This window comes from Apiotrichum porosum (genome assembly GCF_003942205.1).
Source record: "Apiotrichum porosum strain DSM 27194 chromosome Unknown scaffold_1, whole genome shotgun sequence".
Lineage (NCBI taxonomy): Eukaryota > Fungi > Basidiomycota > Tremellomycetes > Trichosporonales > Trichosporonaceae > Apiotrichum > Apiotrichum porosum.
Window position 1 is genome coordinate 2,832,420 of NW_021167108.1, and position 18,237 is coordinate 2,850,656.

The window sequence follows — 18,237 nt, forward strand, 5'->3', positions numbered from 1 at the left end:
GTACAAGTGACCCACCCGGGCCACCGACAGGGTGGAAGATTACCATATGTCATGTCGGAATGACTCCCCAAGATCCCAGGGCTGGAACAGGCAAACAACAGAGCGGAGCATGTGCGTCCCGCGTCCAGCCCTGCAGCCCGTCGGTTTCGCTTTGCGATCGGATACCAAACGCACATGCCACCGTGCCACCGTGCTCTCGGGGCTTCGGGGAGGCATGGGCATGACGGAACGAGGGATTGTAACTGTGCTCATTCTCCGGTGCATGCTCAGATGCCCAGCCTCTCGGCGGAAGAGTACGTAAAACGGCACACCTGGCCAACAGGTGAGAGGGGAGAAGAAGAGGCATGATGACGCCAACCGCGATGCGAGGCTGCGAGATTCGTCCTAATTCCTTAATTCCTTATGCAACGCCCTCTCTCGTGGCCAAAATGGCCGTACATAAAAATATACTTACGTAATACTACCCCCCCTTCCCACTTTATAAACACCTGATAATCTGATAAAGCCATTCCATCCCACGTGCCGATCGCGTGCGGAGCATCATCTTCTGGATTAACGGGAGCCTCCCTGTTTACCTCTTGTGCACAATACCTTCCTCTCCCATCCTCCCCATTCCCTCATCCTCTCAAAACAATGGACGTCGACGTCCAAGAGACGACCGCGGCACCAGCCACAGACAACCAGCTGCTTGTCAACGAGCTCGGAAGCGTCTTGGAGAGCGTCGCAGCCAGCCCAAACAATGTCCGTCTGCTTCGCCACCAGGTCGACCTCATGATCGATGTCGGCATGGTCGACGAGGCAGCCGATGCGGCCGACACGGTATGCGACATTGCCTTCTTGGGAGAGAGTGCGTGTGTTCCGTTGTCCGGTGGCCAATTGACGGGATCCCGCTGACGTTACCAGAGCTCTGGCTCAAGCTCCTGGACGCAAAAGTCGCCAACTTGATTCAACCAGTTGGGTTGGAATCGTTTGCCGACGTCCTCGAGTTGTTTACCAAGGCGGAGCAGGAGTATCTCTGTAAGTTGTTGCACTCGTGAATTTCAACTGACATACCAGCTGCTGCTGTCCTTGCGCAACATGCCCGGTTCCTTCTCCGCGTTGTCGACGGTCTCCCGGAGGACGACTCCAACCTCGCGGCCGATCTCGAGGTGACCGAGTTCCTTTCCCCCGAGACTGTGAGAGAAATGCTCAACAGCATCGCCACACGTGCCAATGGCCTCTTGGACCAGAGCCAAGCGTTGTGGCAGCTGTGGATGGACTGGGAACTCCGTCTACTGGCAGCTGCCGACGGCGAGGAGAAGTGGGTCTCACTCAACTCTGTGACGAGTCACAACACTGACAGTGGCAGGAAGGAGCAGATGGCTCGTATCCACGAAATGTACCTCGAGCGCCTGGCTGTCCCCCAGGCTACCCTGGACGCGACCTCGAGCGCCTACTCGACCTTCCTTTCGGACCACTGCCCGGAGGAATACGAGGCGCGCATGATCCAAATCACCGAAGTGTCACAGCCGGCAAAGACCAAGTGGGCGACTGAGAGGAGGCACGGCAAGATGCGTGCGGACTTTGAGGAGCAGCTGGTGAGTTTGTGGCCAATACAAACACAAACTGACGCGCTAGGCATACAACCCCGATATGGGACACCAGGCGACAACCCTTCTCGCATACATTGACTGGGAGACCGACCCTCACGCTCGCAAGCCCAGGAGCAAGAACGCCCCTCGTACCGATGTCACTCTCACCCGTGCCGTCTTTGAGCGTGCGGCCCTCGTGTACGGCAATGCTGCTGCTACTGCCGAGGAGGCTTCCTTCATCGAGGAGGCTGCCGCAGGCGAGGGCAACGGGCACATGATGGAGACGTATGCGGCATACAAGATTGCCGAGGCCCTCGTGTGGGGTCGGTACGTGGACTGGCTGAAAGAGACTATCAGCCAGGAAGAGGACCAGGACCCGGTTGTCGAGCTTGCTCGTCGCTCAACACGCGCGTGTCCGATGAGCGGAGAGATGTGGTCTCGCATGCTGCATGTCTTGGTGAGTTGTTCACTGTCTCAGCCCAGCTGACAATCCAGGAAGCAGGTGCCGACGTTCTCGGTATCGAGGCTACGGTCGAGAAGGCTCAGAACTTGATTCTGGGAAACTCCCCCGCCGTGTCATCGCTCGTGGATGTGCTCTACACCCACGCATCTGTTCTCCACAGGAGGTACCGCGAGCTCGAGTCGTCGCTGGACCACCCGGTCTTCCTGAATCTTACTGCGGCTCTGCAGTTGGTGTCTGAAAACTTCAAGACGGGTGACCCCTCGTTGCGGCTGGAAAAGTTGTTCATTTCATGGGCCGAGGCTGTCGCAGCCGACTTGATACCTGGCGTCATCGCCGTCCTGGACGCGCCAGTCAAGTCTCGTGTGACCTCGTACCAGATGGCGATTCTGCGTGCCGACGTCCAGGCTCGCCATGGCGACGTAGAGTCGGCCCGTGCAGTGTACACCAGTACTATCACGCGTGCCGACCTCGACTGGCCAGAGGCAGTCTACGAGGCGTATCTCATGTTCGAGAATGTCTACGGCACGCTCGCGGACGTGTACACCGCCGAACAGCGTATACACCACGAGCAGCAAAAGGTCAACAGGCGACGTGAGAGGGCGGCGCAGGAGCAGGCTGCCCAGCAGGCCGCCGCCGCGGAGCAGTACCAGGCTGCTGTGGCTGCCCAGATGGCAGCCGCCGCCCCCGCGGTCGAGCCCGCGGCTGAGGTCATGGATGTGGAGAGCAATGCTCCACCTGCAACCGAGGCACCAGTCGTTACGGCCGCTGCGCCAGCTGCCACGACAAACGAGGAGCCAACAGACCGGGACGCCCACATGAAGAGGTTCGTGGCAAGATCCATTGTCGGGTGACGAGCGCTGACGTTGGACCCAGAGACCGTGAGAACACTACAATCCTGGTCACGGGCTTGAAACGAGGCATCGAGTCGGAGCGGGTCACGACATTCTTTGAAACGGTGAGTTCACGAAAAAAGGTTGTCCTGGTAGTTATCTAATATTGCTCGCAAGTGTGGCCCAGTGCGTGAGACTACGGTGCTTCCCGGCGATGAGACGGACGCGGCCATGGTGGAGTTCCGCAACGCGGACGCCATTCCTGCGGCCCTCGACAAGAACCAGAAGAAGATGGACGGCGGTAGCGCCATTCACGTGGCAATGCTGTGGCGCGCCACCCTCTACGTCACCAACTTCCCCAAGGCCATGGACGATGCGTCGCTGCGCAAGCTCTTTGAACAGGTGAGTTGCACAATTCCATGCAGATTACAACTAACCCATCAGTACGGCAAGATTCTCCAGACGCGCTGGCCGAGTCGCAAGTATGCCGATTCGCGCCGCTTCTGCTACATCACCATGGAGTCTCCTGCGGCTGCTCAAAACGCGCTCATCCTGCACAACTTCAAGGTGGACGGCTCGGCGTTCCCCATGCAGGTGCTCGTTTCGGACCCGTCTGCCAAGAAGAAGCGCAGCGACGCGTCCAACTCGACCCTGTTCGTCGGTGGCCTGAACGCAAAGACGACAGAAGCGGACGTGAAGCGCCTCTTCTCCGAGTACGGTTCCATTGCAAACATCAAGCTCGGATGGGACAATGCCAAGCGTATCTGCAAGGGATTTGCCTTTGTCGACATGGCGACGTTGGACGAGGCCAAGGCCGCGCTTGCCGCCAACGGCAAGCCATACCACGGCAAGGGCCTCAAGGTGGAGCTGAGCGACCCCAACTATGCCAACAAGAAGCACGAGGGCGGCGCACAGGGCAAGGGTACCGCCGCGGCGCGTGCCGCCATGGAACGCCGGGCGAGGCAGGTGTGTCTCTTCGACCTGCCTACGGGAACGCAGGAAGGTCTGCTGCAGCAGGCGCTCGAGAAGCTTGTGCCCGTCAAGCGTCTCGAGATCTTTGAGCACAAGAAGGAGGCCGTTGTCGAGCTCGAGTCCCAGAACGACGCCGGTCTCCTGCTCATGCGCACCGAGCCGTTCATCTTCAACGGCGCCACGATCCGCATCGTGGACCAGAACGCCGCTGTCGAGCACAAGTCCAAGGAGCAGCACAAGCGTCCGGCCGGCGCGGCTAGCGGCAGCGGCACAGCCGTTGCCGCTGAAGGCAGCAGCAGGCATGGCCCTCCCCTCATCCCACAGTCGTCGCTCGCGTTCGCCCCGCGCGCACGCAAGGCTGCCAAACCCCTCGGCAAGGCGTACGTGACTCCCAAAGCCGCCAAGGCGAGCGCTGCTGCTGCGCCGGCGCCGGCGGCCGGGTCGGGCCAGGACGCGTTCCGCGCGTTCATGACGGCCACGAACGAGCAGCGAAAGGACAAGCTCGAGGCCAAGGTCGCCGGTGTCGCTGGTGTCGCTGGCACGAAGCATGCGTTGGAGCCCGAGGAGGACGGCAGTGGTGCGCCTGGGGAGGGCGGCGAGGAGAGGGAGGGAAGCGAGCCGAAGCGTGCCAAGAAGGATTAGAACGAGTAGTTAGTATCAACACACACACCAATGCAGCATTCCCACATTTCGTCGCGCTCTGCTACTCAACAGTTACACGTCAATGTACATGCATGCCGGGCTGGGGAAACAGTCTACAATGGTTCTAACCGTCCGAGGGGTTCTAACCGTCCATCTCCTCTTCTCTGCTCCTCCTCTTGTGCAAACGTTCAACGTCCTTTCCTTCAGTCCCTCCTCCTCTCACCCTCTTCCAAAGAGTCTACGCCACCAGCGCTTGAACCTAAACCAACCGCCACCACCCCATCCACCACCCCGCTCGTCCGTACCGACCCACATGCGTCCCGTTCCGGCACGCAGGACGCCCGCGTCGTCCTCGGCCTCGACGCGCGGGATGGTGGCCGTCACGCCGTCGACGGTGACAGGCATCCACGTGTCGCTGCCCAGCTCGAGGTCCTTTGCCCGGGCGCGGCGGAGGGGGAACCGCTGGTCCGTCTTGGAGACGTAGCGCGGGAACAAGGTCATGAGGTTTTCGGCCTCCTCGTCGTTGATGTGTGTGGGGAACGTCCAGAGGCGGAAGCGGGCCTTGTTCAGGTCGGCCTCTTCCTCGGCCTCGTCGTCGTCTTCCGTCGTGGCGATGGAGATGGGCGACGTCGGCGCGAGGGTGGGCGTCGAGTGCATGGTGGGGGTTACGGGACCGTGCAAGTTGGGCGAGCAAGGGGGCAGGAGCGGTGATGCGGCGCCTCCGTCCTCTGGTGGCCAGCGGCGTTCGGTAGCGTACTGGGGGGCCTGGGTCGATGGCCGACGGCGTGAAGGCGGGGGAGGAGGGGCGGGGCCGCGGCCAGATGACTTGCGCGGCTGCACCACAGGCAAGGGAGCACGGTCTGTGAATGGGTCTGAACCAGAGCGCATGCGCTGGTCCTGCGTGGCGGTAGCGGGATCCTCTGGATAGTGTGAGACACGGCGAAGACGCGGTCCAGCGGTGAGTGGCTGGTCTGTGAATCCCAACACGCCCTTCATGATCGTGACGGCCTCGTGCATAAACTCGGGACCACTGGAGTACGAGTCAGCGCGCTGTGTGGTTGTAGGAAACATATTATCAACAAGACTTACCCAGACTCGAGGAAGACGGCGTCGTCAACTTCCCACACGACGCAGCGTGGTCCCGCACCGCCGCGAGGAGGCGGTCCGCGACTCTGGACACGGAGCACACTCCAAAGCCCACGAAAGAAGGGCTCAAGGGCGCCGGCACTGCCTCCCCATGTGCGGATAAACAGTCCCAGGCGGTCGGCGCGTTCAGTCTGGGCGCGGCGGCCAGCCAGCTCGGAACGGGCAGGAAGAGACAGGCCCGAGTTGGGGGCTGTGGCCGCCATGAGGGCGTGGAAGGACGAAATGCGCACACGGAGGTGGTGCAGATGAGCTTGGGCACGCAGGCTCGACTGGACACGCGTGTATGCTGCCCGGTGAGCCGGCGGGAGCGCTGCGAGCGTGCGCGAAATGTAGTTGGCGCTGTCCTCTGGTGGTGCGGCGGTGAAATAGAAGACACGACAGTGGTGAGCGAATAGCTCAAGCTCGGCGGGAGGCGGGCTGTGGACAGTCTCGCCCCGGCGAGTGAAGGTGCTTCCTTCACGGCCGCTCATGACAGACGGCGAACCTGTTGCGCCGCGAGAAGGAAGCGGGGGCGGTGTCCGGCCCGGTGCGGGTGATACCATGGGTCGTGGCCTCATAGCAGCGCTGTCTGCCGACGTGCGACGTCCGGGTGGTGGCCGCGCAGGTGTCCGTGGGGTTGGGCGAGGCTGTGGACGAGTTGTCAGCATGAGCAGTGATGGACAACACAACAAAGGTCCTCGATGACCGGAGAGAACCGTGCGTTGCTCAGCGCACCCTCCGAGGAGGCCGAGGTGGTGTCGAGAGACCACTTACAGGTTGAGGCTGGCGTCCTGGGCGCGTGGCCTGTGGTGAATACGGCCGGTGCTCGGCGGTGAGCATCGACATGGCGATGGGAGGCTCGGTGGGGGGCAGTGCTGTGCAAGTGAAAGTGGAGGAAATGGCCCGACGAGGGTGGTAACAAGGTCAAGGTCGCCAGCAAAGCAGTCGACGACGGACGGATAGCACGTTGCAGTTGTGGCTTGCGAACTGGCTTGCTATGGGCGGCGCTCGGCGCTGAGCGTGATAAGGAGGCGGCGGCGGCGGCGCGGGAAAGGTGTCGAAGAGCAAAGCCGCGTGATGTGGGAGGTGCGGCGTCAATGAGACCTCAGATAAACATGACCAGGGGCGTGGCCGTGGCTGGTTGACGGGGTGTACCCAGTTCTGGCCGACGGGCACGGGCTACGAGGGGTTGAGGAGGGGGTTGGGTGTGGCGAGAAAAGGGAGAGAGAGAGAGGGCGGAGCAAGTGTGTTGTAATGAGATGAGATGCACAAGTGTGTGTATGTGTTGTTGAGAGTGTGGGCGGTACACGGGGAGGAGAGAGCGGAAGCGAGAAGGATTGGGGTAAACGAGGGTTGTTGTATGGTCGTGTGCAGAAGATGACGGGGGGTGGTGGGAAATGTGCCGGTCGACAAGGGCGATATGATGCTGACGGTAGTGATGGCTGTGCGTGTGGGGGTGGTGTGTGTGTGTGTGTAAGAATGTGTGGCCTGTGGGAGAGAAATGCGAGTACAACTCGTGTGCGTGAGTGTTGAGTGTGTCGATCTCGCTGTGCTGTTTGATGTGCACAAATGCCTTGCATGCCTTGGCGGAGCACCCCGGAAACGGGTCTCTGTCTCCCTTTGCTGGAACTGCACCCAGGTGGGACGCGTCGTCGCTCGCTTGCACGCACACGCTCAAGAGCCCTGTTTGCCCGTTTCTCTCCCCGTTCAACCGGCCCCTAACACCCCCCCGTTTGGGCACCAAACCAGTCGACGCGCACCTGCTGCTTTCGGGACGGCCGGGACGGGGGGAGGCAAATACCAGTGAGCCATGTCTCGCAGTCGTCAACCCCATGCATAGGGCCGTCAACCCCATTCCCAGGCAGGGCGGCGTCGCGGCGTCCGGGGGTCTGCAACAACACACGCTCTGCTGTGCCGTCTCGGAGCTCGGAGGACTGCGCATCACCACCAGGTTGCCCTACAGGGGCGAACAGCATTTAACACCACACGCGCACGATCGTCATCGACAACGTCATAGCCATCGCGCTCACAGCAAGTGGACCGTTGCGGTGCCCCCTTTCTCCACGGACTCATTGTTCCATAAATCTTCTTCTCCACAGCACAAAACACGGCCACCTGCATGGGCGACACTTCAGAAGCACTCTGCATTCACGCACGCTTCCTACACTGTTCTGAACACGCTTCACTTCTCTTCGTCTTGGCACCTGTCTTCGGGATTTCCGTTGTGAGGTTGCTGCTTCTGCTGCTTGTACACTACTACTGGGCCTGACGCTGTACCATCTGGCAGCCTCGCACACGACGATTCGACTTGACCCAAGCTGCGAGCTGCCGAACGGACGGGGGCAGGGAAGCTTACTGCTGCCTGTGCAGAGTCAGCCACCGGGGTTTCCGACGAGTTCCCATCATCGTCTTTGGTTCCTGGTCCTGTTGGCCTGTTGCGGAGAATGCAGCAACGCAACAGGATGAAATGCCCGGGAGTACACTACTTACTCATCCTTCCAGACGACACGGCCGTTGAGGTAGGTCACTGAAAAGGGAGGGACGTTAGCAAGGACATGCCCAAACTTTAGCGTCTTGTCACTTACTGTAGCCGAGCCACGCGCAGTAGGGGGCAAGGAACCAGGTGGTCGAGATGGGGCTGAAGTTGAGCTCGTGCATCTTGGCCTAGAAGTGGGATGTGAGCGAGCCGTAGTGCACAGCAAGGAGGTGCCACTACTCACAGTCATGGTGACAGCAGTACCCGTGAGGAGGGCCATGTCAACGAAGGCAGCCTTGTGCATGCGCTCTGTGGCAATTGTCAGCTCTATGGCACTCGTGTCAGGTATTCGGAGCAAACGTACCGCCTACATAGAGCGGCGTCCAGAGGAGGCTGCCGGCAAGCTGGGCATAGTAGAGCACGAGCGCGTTGGACGCGTCCTCACTGATAAAACAATGTTAGCCGCTGTGATCGACCATCTTTTGCTTCCCCGTTGGTTGCATGTAGCTCTGTCGCCCGCCACCCCGCGGCACCACCACCCGCCACACAACCCTCGTCCCCGATCGCCGTGCCAGGGTGGCGCATGCACCGTTGGATCACTGTGGTGGGATCCGAGACCCGCGACGCGACCAGCAGGCGGGCTGCAAAAAGCACACTCACGTCGATTGCGGGGTAACCGCCGCGTCGAACGCGCACACGCAGAGGTGGGACGCGTAGCCGACGAGGCCGTACATGGCCGTCCAGATCTGCAGACAGCCGCGTCAGAGGACAATACCATGGCCCTCTCCGGGATGCGTTGTACTCACGGGGCCAAAGGCCGGGTGCGGCGGGCATGTGGCCGATGCCTATGATTGTCAGCAAAGCCAGGTGCCCCTCCCCAGTGGCGACAGATAGTACATACCGCCTGGCCGGTACGCTTGGCACGGAGTTCGGCCGAGACGTAGCCGCTCGCAACACCAAGTGCGATGGGCAAGCCGACTGAATGGGGTTGCAGAAGGTGGTGGCGGAGTGGGGTGTGGCCAGTGAGAGAACGGGTGGTGGTCAGCGAACTGGCAGTGCTCCCCTGACGTGATTTGTACGTGCTCGACCGCGCCTGGGGTGGCGCGACGCGTGCCAGCGTGCCAGCGACGTGTCAAAAACCACTTACCTGCGACAGCGGGGTTGCGGAGGAGCTGGAAGGCGATCTCTGGGAGGGGGGACATGGTTGTAACTGGGTGTGTGTGTGGAAACTGTGACTGGATGAGGATGGGAGAACAAGCGTGTGGCATTTATAACGGGCCCGCTGTGGTTGGCAGAGGCCCCCCAACCAGAGAGAGAGATCCAGAGACCCACCCAGAAGGCCCAGAAACCGCCCCACCCCCGTCTCTCCCCCTCTGCGGAGCCACTGTGAAAGCACCCAACAGATGGTTGTGCGGGGGATCAGGTGGTCATCAACTAGGTCATCGTCGTCTGGCGGGAAGAGTCACCGGGTGACGTCACATGCATCACACACGGCGCGGACCAAGGCTCTCTCCCTAGGGTTGGCCCCATGTGCCGGCCACGCGAATGCCACGTGATGAATATTACGTAACACCAAAAGTTCGCGATCTTTGCCACTCACCTCCTCCAATATTGAACCAGATACTGCACTACGACTATACTTACACATCAACAGCACACGCGCGCACCATGTCCACCCAAGACATTGCGCCTGAAAACACAGCCGCTGAGGCTACCGATCTGCCAGAGACCAGGGCCGATGGCAAGGCGTACATCGACGACGACGGCGCTCCTTGCGACGACGACAAGGATGCCGAGGTGGACGACGGATCGAGCGTCGAAATGGAGTCGTCCGACGACGAGCGGCTGAACGTGAACGGCGGATGGCCCGAGGACCCCAACGACTTTGACCGGGTGGCGTACGAGGAGTTGGACGAGGACGCGCAGCTCGACTGGGGTGTCGAGGACGAGGACTGGGAGCTCGCAGACGGCGGTACGTTTCTTTCATGGCCCGTCTTCCTCTGTCGCCGTTTGCTGACGGCAAAACTCTAGACTTTACAAAGCAGTACAACCGTGTGCGCCAGGCGTACGGCGCTGCCGACACTCCTGCTGGCCCATCGCGCTCCAACGCCGGACCGGCCGTTTCCCGCCCCTTGCCTGCGCGCAACGCCAATGCCGCTCGCGCACACCGCTCGGCTCCGGCGTCGGCGGGTACGACAGGCAAGAACATTGTCAACCCAGCTGTCATGCTTGGTGGTGTGGCTGCCAACCCCAAGAGTGCCTTTGACCGTGCCAATCAAAAGGACAAGGCCGACCGCGCAACCCACGAGCAGGTTCTGGACGCCCGTACGCGTCTCGTCCTGTCTGCGCTCGTCAACAGGGGATACTTTGGTGTCATTGACGGTGTTGTCAGCACCGGAAAGGAGGTGAGTGACTTGTTGGCTGCCACTCGCGGGTGAAAAGTGCAGAGCCATGCCTTGTCGTACAACACGCACTGACACCACCAGGCCAATGTCTACCTCGCCTACAAGGGCGAGAACCCCCCGGCCGTGCCATCGCCGTACCCGGACACCATCGCCGTCAAGATTTACCGTACTTCGATTCTCAACTTCCGCGCGCGCCAAAACTACATTGTCGGCGAGCACCGGTTCAAGGGCGGCTACTCGGCGGCCAAGAACCCGCGCAAGATGGTCCGTCTGTGGGCCGAGAAGGAGCTGCGTAACCTGCGCCGTTTGGTGCAGGGCGGTGTGCGCGCCCCCATTGTCATTGAGCAGAGGGAGAATGTGCTCGTGATGGAGTTCCTTGGTATCGGTGGAACGTAAGTTGCAGGGACTTGACTTTACCTCAACTGGCCACTAACTTTTGTTTCAGCGCCTCGCCTCGTCTCAAGGACGCCGACATTTCAAAGTCCAAGCTGCCGCGACTGTATGGTGAGGCCCTCGTCTCCATGCGCAGGATGTACAACCAGTGCAAGCTCGTGCACGCCGACTTGTCCGAGTACAACATTCTCTACCACGCCAACCACCTGTACATTATCGACGTGTCGCAGTCGGTCGAGCACGACCACCCTTCGGCATTCGACTTTCTCCGTTCCGACATTCGCAACATTGAAGACTACTTTGTCAAGCGCTCCTCGGGCGAGGTGCGCACCCTGGGCCTGCGCCGCGCGTGGAAGTTTATCGTCGACGAGAGCGTCGGCCTCACCCGTGAAGAGGAGGAGGGTGACGAAGGCGAGGCAAAGCTGCTGGACGTGCTCCGCGCGTGGCTGGACGAGCCCGAGCCCGAGCTGGTCATGGGCGCCGAGGTTCTCGCCGGCGGCGCTTCCGAGGGCGGGTCCTCGACAACAGCAGTCACTACCGACGGCGCCGCTTCCGCATCGACGACTCTTTCCGCGGGCGAAGCACAGGCCGCCGCCGCCGCCCAGGCCAAGGCCAAGAGCGACGTCGACGACGCCGTCTTCTTCTCGTCGTATATCCCCCGCTCGCTGGGCGAGGTGTACGACCCGGAGCGCGACGTCGCCCTCCTGCGCGCCGGACACGGCGACAAGCTCATTTACGCCGGCATCGCCGGTCTGAGCCTCGGCGGCGACAAGCCTGCCGCTGCCGCTGCTGCTGTCGAGGAGGTCGCGGTTGAGGAGCCTGTGGCCAAGGACGAGGTCATCGAGGCAGCCGAGGTGCCGTCCGCCTCCCCCGCCGTCGACGCCACCGCGGCCGACAAACCAGCCGCTGCCGCCGTGGTCGAGGACCAGGACAAGCCCAAGATCAAGAAGAAGGGTGTCCACTTTGAGGACGACTTGCCCGAGTCTGAGGAGGACGACGACCAGGCTGAGGACGACGAAGTGCACGGCCGCAAGTCGCGCGGATTCCGCAATGAGGACAAGGAGGCCAACAAGGTGAGTGTCGTTGTCTCGTGTCCCTGGCAGCGTGTGGCAAAAGGGAGACGAGACGACACGACACGGGAAACGCTGTGCTGACTGCAACCCCCCTCCCCTCTCCCCCTTTACAGGAACGCAAAAAGGCACTCAAGGAGGAGGCGCGCGAGAAGCGCAAGAACAAGATGCCCAAGTCTGAGAAGGCTCGTCTGATCAAGAAGTCGAGCGGAAGGAGTTAGTCGGGTTGGGAAGGTGGGATGAGCATGGGACAAGGACGTGGGGAGGGATCTAGAGGGGATTAGAGTTTTTATCAGATATGCATCTCGGGCCACACGCTGTCCATCCACTCATATGTGATCTCGAGCTCGTGGTAGCGTGTCACTGATAAACAAGGCCAGGTGTGCTCGTGCCGCGCTTTGGGAGATTAGTGGCAGGTGGCCCCTGGTACATGGTAAAACCGCCACGGCGTTCAAACACACCTGAACCGAGCATACTCCCCCTCGTCACAAACCTCACGTCCGATACAGAAACAATCAATCATAAGTGCATATGTCTAGTTAAGCGAGGCGCGAACACTACTCAGAGCGCTTGGCTCCGGGGCGCAGGCGAAGATGGTCGCGAGGGCGCTGGGGTGTTGATACCGTCGCCGTTGGACCCGAATCCGACGTGGAAGCGCAAGCGGTGGAGCTGGAGAGGACGTCAGTGCCTGCAAGATGAACGGGGAGGGAATGAGGAGGGGTGGGGAAAGGGCAAGTGGAGACAGTGGACATGGGCGACGGAGACGACCGTACGACGACGTCTTTCCTTCGGCGTTTTCCATGTTCGTGGCAAGAACGCTCCGAACATGGCTTCCGACGCCCCGCAAAGGAGGTGTGAGTCACGCCACCAGTACTGGGGGTGCTCCGGGAATGCCACTGCCAAGCCCCGCCGGAGGAAGAGAAGCAATTTGGGACCGAGGCGCGTGCCTGCCCGCGGCCAAGAGTGACTTGTGTTTGAAAGACGTGTGTCGTGTGTCTACTCACAATGGGCAGCTTGGGGAAAAGGACAAAGACGAGGGCTGAGAAGTTGAGAGCAAAGAGGGTGTAGTTGTATCGCGTGTAGTGGGTCGAGATGAGGAAGCTGCGGAGAGTGGTTAGCGACTGCTGCGGACAACGAGTGTGAAACGGAGCCCAATCCGATGCACTCCATTGCTGCGGCAACCCAGTGCCCCTCCCAGTGCCGTGCCGGGATGCTCTGCGCTCGCACATCCCCGCCTGCTCTGCCCACCCGTCTGCCGCCTCACACGGCGGCCCAATAACCCGATTGTCCGAGCTATCAACCACAGCAGACCATGGCACGAGCCTCTGACGGGTGCGAGGTGGCGGGGCTCGCTGCGGAGGATGGGGTTGGAGCTCGAGCGCAGAGGGATAAAGGCAATGAAGTAACACTGAGAATGCGGAGGCGGCGGCGGCGCTTTCGGCTCGGTAGCGGGTTGGAGCGGGAACAACACTTACAGGCAGATGGGGACACTCGTAAGCCACTTCTTGGAAGGAGTGTACTGCGCTCCGGCATCGATCTGCTCCCACAGAGTGAGGTCGTCGTAAGCGCCGCCGGTGGACACACTGTCATGTCAGCAGGTCATTCGTGGACGGTTCGGCATTTCTTTTGCAGGCGCTGAAGGCTTTCGTTTCTGCGAGACATCCCGACATGGTTACTCACGAGGTCTCGAACGGCACGCCAGTGACCTGGTGGAACATGATAAACGAGAGCTGGACGGGGTGGTCAGCAACTGTTTGCACGAGCACTAGGCAGTCCGACTTACAACCATGTAGCCAATGTTAACAATGGTCCATGAGATGTCGGCCTGCATTCCGGGGATGGAGTCGATCAGAAGCTTGGCACCCATGATGAGAACGGGGTGGATCACCCATGCGCCTGGTAAAGAGTCAGCTACAACGAACAGTAATCGAAGTCTAAACCCTTCGTTGAGGCCTGCTCCGCCGCCGGTGGTGCTTCCATGACAGCATTGAGAGCACTTGTCGGCGGACAATGGCGGGGAGGGGGGCACGTGCCGCACCACAACTCTACTTACCGGGGGCATTCACCCAAGCGGCGTTGAAGTTTGCGCCAACGCCGAGACGGTCGTTGATGTTATCGGGCTCGTCGCCACCAACCTCGGTGACAGTCACGAGCGACCCCGAACGGTTACGGCCCTTGGTCTGTCCGCTCAGACCAGAGCCGGACGCGCGGCCGTACGAACCGTAAGCCGTGTTGGCAGACAGGGTGCGGTGGAACGAGGAGCGTGGCGAGGTCTGGCCTGCAGTGCCGAAGCGGAACACGTCGGGGTCAACGCCATCACGGAGGGGCTGAGAGACGGAGCGCGCGCGCGCGCCCGGCGAGGTAGGCGCCGTCAGCGACGGCATGGGGCGGGGTGGGGCGAGAAGGAAGGACAGGGTGGGAGTGGCAAAGCGGGGAGCCCGGGGGTGTTTGGTGAGCGATTGGATGCTCGCGGTGGAGATGGAGTTGTGCAGGGGTCTCTCGATGTAAGAGAGTGCTGAGGGGACGAGAAAAGGGTGGGTGGAGGAGGGTGGTGGAGGATGGTGGTGATGAGGAAAGAGCAAGTTGAAGATAGTCTTCGAGCGCAGGTGAGCGGGCGGCGACTGTAGGCCGTGTCCGTTCAACCGCTGTCGCGTCGGCAGGGTGGCGAGAGGCACCACAGCCAATCTGAAATATCCCACCCCCGCAGCAAAGAAAACGCACACACGTCATTTATTGGGGCCGCTTATCAACTCGCCACAATGGTGGTTCGATCTGCAACCCAGAGCATCGCCTCGCCATGTGCACACCCTGCATATGGTCTACGTGGTACCCGTGGTACAGACAGCCATCTCCTTTCTCTCTGCCAGATATCTCTAACCCCTCGCTCTCTCTCAATCTACCACGGGGTCGGGCGACCGTTCAGGGGCTTGCCATGGTTTTTCCGCAGCTTGTCAAGCTCCTTGGCCTTGAAAGGACGTTAGTCATGTCTCTGACGATGGCCAGAGGCGGCCAGGTTACTCACCTTGCGCTGGCTGACAGACGTTGACTGAATACCGCCATACTTGTCGTCCTTGATCTTACTCAGCCGGATTGGGCGGTTTCCAACATACTTGCCTTGTCGACGTCAGTTATGTCTCCGCACACACAACACTGCGTCTGTAAAACGTACCGTCCATCTCCTTCCACGCGCGGAGGAAGTCTTCGGGGTCCGTGAACGCAATGAAGCCGTATTTGGCCTGACGTAAGCGTCCAATTGTACAGCCTGTGCAATGTTGACTCACCTTCTGGCTCAGGTGGTCCCTCACAACTTTGCACTTGCAGTACGTCTTGTACTTGCCAAACGCCTCGTCGAGAGTGCGCTCCGAGACGTCGTTGGACACATCACCCACAAAGAGGCGGTACCACTCTAGAGGTTGGGTCAGCCTGTGCCAAAAGTGGTCGTCGTCACCCACTTGGGTCCCATTCCAGTAGTGTTGGGTCCTCCCAGGTCTTGCCGGCAGCCTTGCGAATGACCGTCTCACGAGCAGGCGGCTTGGGAGGCGCCGACTTTTGCTTGCCGGTCGACTTGGACATCTTGTCCCTGTCGCCACCTCCAGGGACGTAGACAGCTGTCTGCTTGAGCAGAAGCTCAGCATCGAGGAGTGCGGGCTTTTTGCGCGACGACCCAGAGCCAGAGCCAGAACCTGAAGCCATGGTCACAGCCGAGGTCGACACTGCAGGCTGGATCTTGTAGCCATTCTCGTCGTATCCCGGTGTCGCGTAGTGGCCTGATGCCGAGGGCTGGAATGAGCTCGAGGTGTCCTCTACAGCCTGATTTCCTGTGCTACCGCTCGTCATGGCCGCGATCTGATCAGGCGTGTATCCCTGCTGCGCATAGTACTGTAGTAAGTCAGTTAGAGGGAAGGTGCGACGGTGGCGACAAGGACGTACCGCGGCCCACTGTGTGTGTGTCAGTCATGAAACCCTGTACAAGCGTTCCCCAATAGTTGAAAAACTTACTGCAGCTGCATGTTCCTCTGGCGTGTAACCTTGCTCGGCCATGGTTGGTTGATGGAGGCGTGGGTGACTGGTAGGTGTTGGTTGAATTGTTGTGATGAGTGTGATCAACTTGTGCTCCTGCCTGTCCAGCCAGGCACGTCCGCGTCCATCCGTATTTGCTCCCGTTTTCGGACCATTGAAGATGTCTCTCTCTGCATTTTCCTTTTTGGCGGCCATACACCTCTGCCTATAAACTACTCCTCACTCACCCGCCATGTCGTGCAGCCGCTCCACTGCGCAGCCCCTACTGCGTCTGGCGCGCGCGCAGGTTGCTCCATCGCGCTCCATTGCCACTTCCGCCTCGGCAAGCGCCCTGTTCGTTGCTCCCAACACCGCCAGGAGGAAAGGAAATGCAGCTCAAGGTCTCCCTCGTCGTGAGTTGCATGCAGACAAGTGTTGCTGCTGTTGGCCCAGACAGGCAGCAGCGTCGCGTCATGGGGTGGTGACATGCATGCTAATGGACAGTTACCACCACGCCCGCCAAGCCAACACAGAGTTTGACACAGCTCATTCAGACGCTCGCACTTCTCAAAGCCGAGGGCAAGAAGCCGACCGCCGTTGCGTACAATGCGCTCATGCGCGCGGCCGCCGACTATGCCAACCGCCGCGGCAACAACCTCGAAGCGGGCGACAAGAGCAAGACTATTGGCTTTGAGATTGCGATGGCCGCATACCGTGACGCCGAGGCGGGCGGTATCGACCTCGGCACTGAGGCCGTTGACAACCTCTTCCGCGTGAGTCTGGGACCTTTTGTTGACCCGGGTGTCGTCATTCGCTGACCTCGGTTCTAGTTTTCTCACCTTCACCCTGACGTTACTCCTTCGCTCCTCCTCGACCTGATGGAGAGGAAGCAGTCGACCCCTACGGCGTACAACACGCTGGCAGGTGAAGCCGTCAGGCGGGGCCACGTTGACGGCTCTGTCCACATCGTCCTTGAGATGATGGAGCAGGGTATTGCCCCCGAAAGGGCTGTCCTGCAGAACACTGTCCGCATGGCGTGCCAATGGGGCATGTCCCGTCTCGCCTGGCAGCTTGTGCAGCGCTTTGAGCAGATGCCGGGGGCATCCAGGGTGGACGTGGCGACTTGGGTGATGATCCTCCAGGCCAGTGCCGACCAGCACTTTGTCACTGGTGTCGAAGCGGCTTGGGAGCGTGTTGTCATCAACAAATCGTTTACCCCCGACGAGGGTCTTGTCCTGAACATTCTTAGCGTCGCTGGTCGCTGGGGTCGCACACACCTCGCCACCCAGGCGCTTGAGATCCTCCCCGAGATTGGTGTCGAGGCGCGCGAGCACCACCTCACTCCTCTTATCCAGGCGTTCTGTCGCGAGGGCCGTGTCCCTGACGCCATGAAGACTGTTGGCCAGATGCGTGCTGCCGGCATTATTCCGTCCATGTCGACTGTCGAGCCCATTGTCAATGTGCTCAAGACCGCCGAGCTGGTGGACCAGGCCTTCTACGCCCTCGAGGACATCCACAAGGCTGGCGAGGCTGTCGATGTTGTCGCGTTCAACGCCGTCATCACCGCCTCGGCCAGGCAGGGAGACCTGCAGCGTGCCCGCGCCACCCAGATGGCCGCCGGCGAGCTGGGCGTCACCGCCAACGTTGACACTTTCAACACCATCCTCAACGTCTGTGTGCGCACCCGCCACCGCGAGCTGGGCGACACGATCCTCTCCGACATGTCCGCTGCCGAGGTGCCACCCAACGCCCAGACGTTCGAGACCCTCATCCGCCTCTGCCTCACCCAGCGCACTTACGAGGACGCCTTCTACTACCTGGAGAAGATGAAGAGCGAGCGCTTCAAGCCCTCGGCCGACATCTACTCTGCTGTCGGTGCCAAGTGTGCCTCCAACGAGGACGCCCGCTGGCGTCTTGTCGGCGAGGAGATGACATCCCTCAACTACAAGGTTCCCGATTTTACAAAGTATAAGGACCGCTCTAGCAGGCCGCAGCACCGCGGTCAGGGCAATGACCGCAGGCGCAACGACGGTGGCCGAGACCGCCCCAGCCGTGACGCTGGTGGCGAGAAGGTTGCCGAGTAGAGTAGACATTTGAATTAACCGCTCTCTGGATCTGGATGTATTGCATTGCATAGGAGCGCGCGTGGTTGGTCGTAGCTTTCAAGGCCTGGACGGTGTTATACTATGTGCTCGTCATACCTGTCCCGACCGTCCCAGGTCATAAGCAGGAGCCCTGACCGGCTCGATGAACGCCCGGCGAAAGTGTATAGAGGGAGGGACACGAAGTGA

The 18,237-nt window shown here is 60.6% G+C and overlaps 7 protein-coding genes across 7 annotated transcripts; 3 read left to right on the forward strand and 4 right to left on the reverse strand.

Annotated features, from left to right (window-relative positions):
• Positions 1-633: 633 nt before the first annotated feature.
• PRP24 (Splicing factor) lies at positions 634-4,478 on the forward strand (the record flags this gene model as incomplete). Its single annotated transcript, XM_028616834.1, has 9 exons — positions 634-847; positions 904-1,017; positions 1,057-1,300; positions 1,349-1,577; positions 1,618-2,028; positions 2,067-2,857; positions 2,908-2,989; positions 3,042-3,266; positions 3,309-4,478. The coding sequence occupies 9 exons, from the start codon at positions 634-636 to the stop codon at positions 4,476-4,478; spliced, it is 3,480 nt and encodes a 1,159-aa protein (XP_028480691.1).
• A 219-nt stretch (positions 4,479-4,697) lies between these two features.
• Positions 4,698-6,449, reverse strand: EHS24_001029 (uncharacterized protein; the record flags this gene model as incomplete). The annotated part of the gene is made up of 3 exons (XM_028616835.1): positions 4,698-5,508; positions 5,568-6,250; positions 6,378-6,449. The coding sequence occupies 3 exons, from the start codon at positions 6,447-6,449 to the stop codon at positions 4,698-4,700; spliced, it is 1,566 nt and encodes a 521-aa protein (XP_028480692.1).
• Positions 6,450-7,785: 1,336 nt separating this feature from the next.
• EHS24_001030 (uncharacterized protein) lies at positions 7,786-9,281 on the reverse strand (the record flags this gene model as incomplete). The annotated part of the gene is made up of 9 exons (XM_028616836.1): positions 7,786-8,035; positions 8,094-8,130; positions 8,189-8,267; positions 8,324-8,388; positions 8,444-8,523; positions 8,740-8,825; positions 8,886-8,924; positions 8,981-9,057; positions 9,227-9,281. 9 exons carry the CDS (start codon positions 9,279-9,281, stop codon positions 7,786-7,788), a joined length of 768 nt encoding a protein of 255 aa, XP_028480693.1.
• A 466-nt stretch (positions 9,282-9,747) lies between these two features.
• On the forward strand, positions 9,748-12,168 carry RIO1 (protein kinase rio1; the record flags this gene model as incomplete). Its single annotated transcript, XM_028616837.1, has 5 exons — positions 9,748-10,051; positions 10,111-10,484; positions 10,566-10,876; positions 10,930-11,950; positions 12,064-12,168. The coding sequence occupies 5 exons, from the start codon at positions 9,748-9,750 to the stop codon at positions 12,166-12,168; spliced, it is 2,115 nt and encodes a 704-aa protein (XP_028480694.1).
• Positions 12,169-12,508: 340 nt separating this feature from the next.
• On the reverse strand, positions 12,509-14,331 carry EHS24_001032 (uncharacterized protein; the record flags this gene model as incomplete). The annotated part of the gene is made up of 6 exons (XM_028616838.1): positions 12,509-12,616; positions 12,952-13,048; positions 13,423-13,530; positions 13,628-13,677; positions 13,731-13,858; positions 14,001-14,331. The coding sequence occupies 6 exons, from the start codon at positions 14,329-14,331 to the stop codon at positions 12,509-12,511; spliced, it is 822 nt and encodes a 273-aa protein (XP_028480695.1).
• Positions 14,332-14,843: 512 nt separating this feature from the next.
• EHS24_001033 (uncharacterized protein) lies at positions 14,844-15,988 on the reverse strand (the record flags this gene model as incomplete). Its single annotated transcript, XM_028616839.1, has 7 exons — positions 14,844-14,912; positions 14,970-15,061; positions 15,117-15,183; positions 15,229-15,353; positions 15,400-15,826; positions 15,878-15,886; positions 15,947-15,988. The coding sequence occupies 7 exons, from the start codon at positions 15,986-15,988 to the stop codon at positions 14,844-14,846; spliced, it is 831 nt and encodes a 276-aa protein (XP_028480696.1).
• Positions 15,989-16,199: 211 nt separating this feature from the next.
• On the forward strand, positions 16,200-18,030 carry EHS24_001034 (uncharacterized protein; the record flags this gene model as incomplete). The annotated part of the gene is made up of 3 exons (XM_028616840.1): positions 16,200-16,359; positions 16,451-16,719; positions 16,777-18,030. 3 exons carry the CDS (start codon positions 16,200-16,202, stop codon positions 18,028-18,030), a joined length of 1,683 nt encoding a protein of 560 aa, XP_028480697.1.
• Positions 18,031-18,237: the final 207 nt, after the last annotated feature.